Source organism: Apodemus sylvaticus, chromosome 8 (genome assembly GCF_947179515.1).
Source record: "Apodemus sylvaticus chromosome 8, mApoSyl1.1, whole genome shotgun sequence".
NCBI lineage: Eukaryota > Metazoa > Chordata > Mammalia > Rodentia > Muridae > Apodemus > Apodemus sylvaticus.
The window spans coordinates 103,872,101-103,879,242 of NC_067479.1; the positions used below are offsets into that span (position 1 = coordinate 103,872,101).

Below are 7,142 nucleotides of genomic sequence, written 5' to 3' on the forward strand. Positions count from 1 at the left end.
TGCTAACTCACCTACACCATGACAACTAAACAGTTTCAGGATAATCCTACTCAACTGATCTTACAGCAACAATGTATTCAAGAATTTGTTTTCAAAAAGTCTGCAGGAAAGGCAAGCTCTGGATCACTGAAAAGGAAAGAAGTTTCAGGGACACAGGAAAGTTTTGATATACCCCGTGGCACAAGGGATCATGAAGGAAAGCAAAGAGTCAAATGCAAAACTTTCTTTGTTTGCTTGCTGATTAAGTTCAGTCTTACTTTTACCCCAAGACATCAGATAACAGTCATCAAAAAGGAGCCCTTCACAAAGCAGGTATTGTAGATAATAAGATACTATTTATTTTTTGCAAAATGATATCCACTGGCCAGTTGTTACCTTTCTCAGTCTGACAAGCTCCTACTCAAAGAGCTATGGTGTCTTGCTGAGAGCAGCCATAACATGATGAACCAAAGATGAGCACAAAATGTATTTTATCCTGTAAGCCTTGAAATGTTCTGTTCAAGAAGCCCAGACCCTGGTCTTTAAAGAATATGTGAGTTAGTCTGACCAAAAAAAAAGCAGGAGATCATCTTTAAGTGCCTTCATTTTGAACAGCAGGTGGTGGGCAGTAGAAAAGGGAGATACAACCCTACTAAACTGTACAGATATGTGATGTGCACAAAGAAACTTCTCATCTGGGAACTTAATGCCATAATCAAAACAAGTGAACAATTAGAATGAGAACTACTTGGGCCATAATTCTGTGTGCTATAGCAGGGCTGATAATCCCACAAATGAAATATCTCTCTTCTCATTAATCAGCCAAAAATCCTATATAAAAAATAAACTATGTTTATCTTTTGAATTACCATACAGCCTACCTATTTAAGCTCATCTTTCATGAAAACTACAGGTTCCTATTCTTTTCATTAAAATGTCCCTTATTGGTGCAGGCAAACCAGGTAATTGACTGCTAAGTCATTTGCGTTTTTAACTCTTTACTCAACTCCGTTTTAAGGATTTCAAACAGAGAAAGAACTGGACCCTCGTTACCAACCAAACAAAAACTGCCTGCATGTCTATGCCAGCACCAAGACCCGTGCATCTTTCCCACCTCTCTTCCTTGAGGCTTAGAGCCCTGTCAATAATCATGACTTATTAAACAGGCTGCCATCTCTTCCTTTCTACTGAATGTAGAACAAGATCATGGAGGGGCAGAAATAATTACCTCAGGCTCTTCTTTAAAGACTGTCTCAGAATGGAGGTAAGGAAATCAATTAAAAAAGGACAGGGAAATGCCCCAATGTGATCCCCACAGCCCTGGGGATGGGAAGTGAATCTACAATCCATTATTCATATCAACTGCTACAGAACAGATGAAAATTCTAAGGTCTTCAAGACAGACAGGAACCTATTGCAGCCCAATGAATGGGCTCACATGCACCACCCTTTATCCCTTTCCACCACACAAGCTGGATTTGTTGAAAGGAGACCCTAGCACCCTCCCTCTTCTGGAAAATGGGCTCCTAGAAATCACTCCAGGCAAAGCAGAAGAAAGCTGCACAGTGCTGGCCTCTTCTGCCTTCTCTTTGCCTTTCTGTCTCCCACTGACCACCAAGCTATAGACGCAATTTTGTAAGACAGAGTAAAAGCAAAAGTCTTTGTCCCCAACTCCTTACTTACAAGTATAGTAAATTTAAAAGAAAAAGTCACAAAGGTTAAATAGCACCCAAGGTATTCCTGGGTCAGGGAAAAAAAAATCAACACAATTGAAAGCCACCATCGGATTCCTCCCAGCACTGAGGAGATAGATAACAAGGAACACTCTTTTGCCCAGATGTTTCATCTCAAAACAGAAATACAGAAACAGTATGAAGTCAACCTTTCCAGACCATGTCTTTGCTTTATTATTTATGGTTTTTTTTCCAGAATAGCTTTGCTTGGAACTGGAACTGACATACTGGGGGCTTGTCCTGAATAACCTTCACAGGTTGTAGATGTCTTCTCCCGTCCTGATCCTCAGGCACAAACAGAAGGTTCCTGCAATTTCTGTTCACTAAGGGGAGAGGGTGGGGTGGAGGTCAATTAGTTACCGCAAACGTTCACAAAAACAGAAAGCTTACAGTTCCAAAGAGAAAGTGACCATATTTAGGGGGTACACTGGCCACTGTTGGCACTGATTGAGCCAGGTTGAAATGTTATATTCAAAAGGGTGACATGTTACAAAGAGCTTGGGCATTGTACTAAGCTGGGTCCTAGTCTGCTTATCTTTTCCAGCCAGGAGGAGGAGGAGGAGGAGCAGGTCAGGTTTACACCCCTCACCCCTCTGGGAAAGGAACAAAAGCAAATGCTTGGCACAGCTGGGATAAAAAAAAAAAAAGGAAACCCCTCCTACTTTTCCAGGACCCTGGGGGGCCCGCAACTCTGCAGCGTCCCCGTTGCATTTCTTCGCAGTTAACTCACTCCAGTGGCCACAGAAGCAATTTCCACCAATTTTCACACCTGGCAATGGCCAGGGACAGGTTGAGGGGAGGGGTCCTTCTGGGACACCTCATTTCCCTAGCTGTCTGAATGGCTTCTTAGTCACTGCCTGAACAGGGAAGCTGGAATTAGTAGCCAGCTCTATCCCGAAGACATCACAACCAAATGCCTGCATCCAATCTCCCCCCTCAACTCCCCCCACTGGTCATAACTTCCTTTTGTGCTCTTTCATAGGCCAGTTTTGGCTGTGCTTAGAAAAGCTTCCCACAGGAGGGCGGGAAGGGTTGGGTGCACCATCTCTCCCCAGGCCGGTAAGGGAACACAACCTGGGCTTGCTCTCAAGTCTGCAGCGAGGAGGATTCGCAATCGCCTTAACCCTTTGATTGGAGACAGGAATCTATTCTCATCTGGGACCCACTGAAGTAGGAGCCTTAGCTTAGAGATATCCTTGGTTCGCTTGATGCTCCTATTCTACACACAGAGCCGGTGTAGCCCCGCACCTTTGGCCCCCTTGAGGCTAGTTTTAACCATAGCTTCACACTCTGCCCCAAACCGTGCATGGAGAAGTGACAACCAGGAGAAAGCCAGAGAGCAGAAAAACTCGGCAGTGAATCACAGCATCTACTTACGAAATTTGGGGCTGGTGCTAGTTTCTGGGGTGGTGGTAGTGGAGGAGGTGGAAGAGGGTGAGGAGGAAGAGGCGGCGGCAGCATCCTGAAAGGGTGACAGGGTCCAGGAGGGAGTGGAATCGTGGAGGTAGGAGGAGGTAGCATACGCCGCAGTGGGCCAGGAAGGCATCGCCTGCGTACTGGGGGCTCCTGGCATCGGGGGTCGGGAGCCTGGCGTGCTGCTACTGAAGAAAGGGGCCGTGGTGGACAGGACCGTCGGAGGGGCAGCAGTGTTCCGTGCCGTGGTAGAGCGCGGGCTAGCCCGGATAGGCACCCGGTGCCCAGGGAAGCGGGTGGGTGCCCGTGTGATGGTGGTCAAGCGGGTGCTAATCCGGTTAGGCGTCCTGGAGGAAGAGGCGCCGCCGGCAGAGGGAGTGGCGGGGGACGTGGTAGAAGTAGTTGTTGTGGTGGTTTCCATAGCCTTGGGGAAAGAGCTGGGCTTGGAGAGGAAGAAGGGGTCCTGGCCCATTCCCTTGGAGTCCACCAGGTCCGTGGGCACGTACTCCTTGACGGAGCCTACCACGATCCATTTAAGCAGCATGAGGCTGAGCCCCAGGCCGATGAAGCCGATGAACAGAGGCACCACGCACAGCCACGTCTGCTGCCGGTTCCACACGATGCAGTCGCTACAGCGTAACTCCCGGGGGGGTTCGGCCGCCCCTTCTCCGCCGCCGTCCGGGCCCCCGCCCGCCGCCGCCGCCGCCGCAGCCGCCGCGGTGCCCTCCTCGGCTGAGGCGGCGGCTGCCGAAGCGGCACCAGGTGGCGAGGCACCGGCCGCCCCTTCACTCATCCTAGGAGCCGGTCTTCACCTTCGCCCCCCCGAGGGCCGCGCCAGAGGCATGGGGCCGCGCGGGCCGGGCGCGGGCGCGGGCGCGGGCTCCGGCGGCGGCGGGCTCCGGCTCAGGCAGCGGCCGCGGCGGCCGCATGCAAATCGGCTCCCTGCCCCCACGCCCCTCCCCCCGAGAGGCGGGCGGCGGGCGGGGAGGAGAGGACGGGGGAGGGGACGCGGACCGGGGAGGGGGCGGCTAGGCGCTCGGTAGAGGGGCGAGACCAGCCCCGGCGCCGCCGGCCGGTCAGGGAGCGGCGGGGTGATTCTGCAGCCCGCCTTGGTGCCTCCTGCGCGCCGGGGTCCCTCGGCTGCCGGTGGTGCTGATGCTGCCGCCGCTGCTGTGGCTGCTGCTGTGGATGCTGATGCTGATGCTGATGCTGCCTCTGGGGCTGATGCTGCCCGCCGCCTGTGTGCGCTCCAGCCTCGCCGGCATCCTCAGTGCGCCGCGCCCGGCCCGCTCCCTGGGGCGCCCGGCTGCACCGCCGCTGCCCCCACCTCAAATCCTCACGTCACCCTCAGGGGCCCAGGCTAGCAGCCGCTGGATGCTGGGCGCCGACAAGCCGCATTCCGACACAGGGGGCCAACCCAGCAGCCCCTCGCCCAGCCCCGCACGCCGCGGTGCACGGTGGTTCCTCGGCGAGCCCGGGCGACGATGTGCACCTGTTCTTCAGCCGGCCCGCAGCCAACCCTCGGTCAACGCTCTCCGGGAGAAACCAATCCTAGCGCAGCGCGGAGGGCGAGCGACCGGGCTCGCCTCGCTCCCGCCGCCCGCGGCTCTGCACCGCTACTGCTGCCGCCACCCGTGAGTCAAACTCCTGCAAGCTACGCCGCCGCTCAGGAGCGGGCTACCCCGGGACGCACCTCTTCCAGCACGCAGAGGATACCAAACAACCCAGGCGCCTGTGCTGGGTCGACCTGGGCTAGCAAAAGAAAAAAGAAAGAAAAAAAGAAAAGAAAAAAGAAAGAAAATGGGAGACAGCGACGGGGATCCTGGACGTCCTGACGGCTGCTCCAAGCAGTTTCTCGCACTCAACCAGGCAGCTTCGGGTGTGTGTGTGTGTTTGTGTGTGCAGAGTCGCCGCCAACGGGGTGGGATTCGGACACAGTAGCGCCTCCCACCAACACCTAATGGTGCTGTCTTACTGCGTGCTAGATAAATAAATGATCCAGAAGGACCCCCGTTGGCGAAGTATGGCACCAGGAGTCGTGAACAGGTCTCTGGTGCGGATCCTGCGGGGTCAAACACTGAAGCTGCGGGGAGAATGCGCACGGGCGTGTTAGGTGGGAGGGCGCCTCTGAGCTCCCCTGCCCCACCGCCGCGGTGCGGCTGGACAGAGAACCACCTTTGCTTTGGAGTTGCTGAGAGATGTTGCTGAAGCAGACGACCTTTCTGCGATCAGATCTCCAAGCCATTAACTTACCTTTTTAAAAGCATTATCTTTAAATGTAGATACGCCCTGGGAAACAAGGCGAGAGGCAAAAATGAGAAAAGATGCTGGCTAATCTCTTTAATTTCGTAGCCGGTTTCTTCCCTTTGGTAAAGGGAGATCAGGGTGTTTCCAATCTCAGGTACCCTGTGGACCAGGTAACACAGACAGCAAACAACAGGCAAGAGCCAGTGCTAACATGATATACATACACTGCTCCTTTAAAGCAATCCTTCCCACACTTCTAAGATTCCTGTTCTAAGGTGGAAACGGGAGAAGCAATTTTTTTCATTTATTTATTTATTTTACAAGTGCTGTCAAGAATGGGAGGTTGAGAATGGCATCTTCTTTATCATGTACCTCCCAGAGCTGTCCGAGAATGCAGACAGCATTCTCCCGTCCTGTGATGCGCTCCACAAAGATGAAGTTTCCTAGGTATCCATTTTATTCACAGGTTAAGAGTAAAAGAGAATGCTACTCTGAGGAAATGGCAGAGAGCAGAGGGTCTGTTCAAACAGGAAGCCCTTGAGGGACTGTACCTTTGCACAGGCATGATTAATAAATTATTTTTTGATGGCAGTAATGTGGCTGTCACTTCTAACACTGAGACTTACCCAAAGGAAAATCTTTGGTTTTTAATTTAACAAAACATCCCCTAACCCAGTAGTGCTGAATTATGCCTTCCAGTATTTCAGTCAGACAAATAAAACAAAACAAATGAACAAAACCAAACAACAACAAAACATTAAATCCATACTCTTTTGGCTTTCTAATGCAAGACACAAGTAAAAATGTCTTAACCTTCTGTGGGCTGGCAGGCATCTGCTCCTTGCCTTTCTCGTAGAGTAAAATAAAAGCATTTCCACATTGTAGTAGGTGCTGCTGTTGACACTTGAGAAAGAAGATTTCTGTTCCACACTTAGTTCATCATCATCCCCCCCCCAACTCCCACCCCCAGTATTCTGTGTTCTTTGCCTTCTTCCTCCCCCGCTGGAATAGATCCAAAACCAAAGAGAGGTGCTGCAATGCTTCTGGGATAAATGCTCTCTTCCTGAAACCACAATTGGACAGTGTCCACAATTCTCTTCATTGCTTCCCAAAGCCTACTTCACATCTCTTTCCAAATTCCCTCTCCCCCTTTCTACTTCGATTTAAAAGCTTATCCGTGCTTTCCTATTGAGTTCCAATTTTCCTGGAACACCAGTCACTGTATATCAGCTGCTCTTACAAAGAAGCATCTCCAGAGGGAGCAGGGCAGCAGAGCCCACTGCTCTGATGGTTTTCTATTAAGGATCAGGTGGTAACAGACCATCCAGAGAAGTTTAATAGACGCAACCGATCTCACTTTGAAGCTATATTGTAAAGTTTTCGGGTAGTAGGTGGTAAGGATTGGACTGAAACTGGAGAACCATTGTCTACCATAGAGTCAAGGTCAAGGGCTGGACCCTCTTGCTGTTAAAGACTAGACAGCATTCCGTTAACAGGCAGGATGTAGAAGCACCAATGAAGTAAGCCTCTGGCAAGGTCTGTGAGTGATTTTCTAGATTAGGCTAATTGAGGCAGAAAGACTCACTTAAACTATAGTCCATGGGCTTATGTCTAGTTCTGAATAAAATGGAAAAAGATAGCTGAGCACCAGATTAAGTCTCTCTGTTTTTCCTGTGGCTGCAATGTGAGCTGTTGCTGCCACCATACTCTGTCGCCATATCTGCCTTACCTTAGGAACCATGTCCCTAAACTGTGGGCAAGAACCAAGCT

At 51.2% G+C, this 7,142-nt stretch overlaps 1 protein-coding gene across 7 annotated transcripts in view; it reads right to left on the reverse strand.

Annotated features, from left to right (window-relative positions):
• Positions 1-3,918, reverse strand: part of Nrg3 (neuregulin 3) — a 1,124,474-nt gene extending 1,120,556 nt beyond the window's left edge. For all 7 annotated transcript variants that reach the window (XM_052190679.1, XM_052190683.1, XM_052190681.1 and 4 more), the window contains exon 1: positions 3,090-3,918. In XM_052190679.1, the coding sequence (XP_052046639.1) occupies positions 3,090-3,918 (829 nt within the window). The remainder of the gene's footprint in view (positions 1-3,089) is intronic.
• Positions 3,919-7,142: the final 3,224 nt, after the last annotated feature.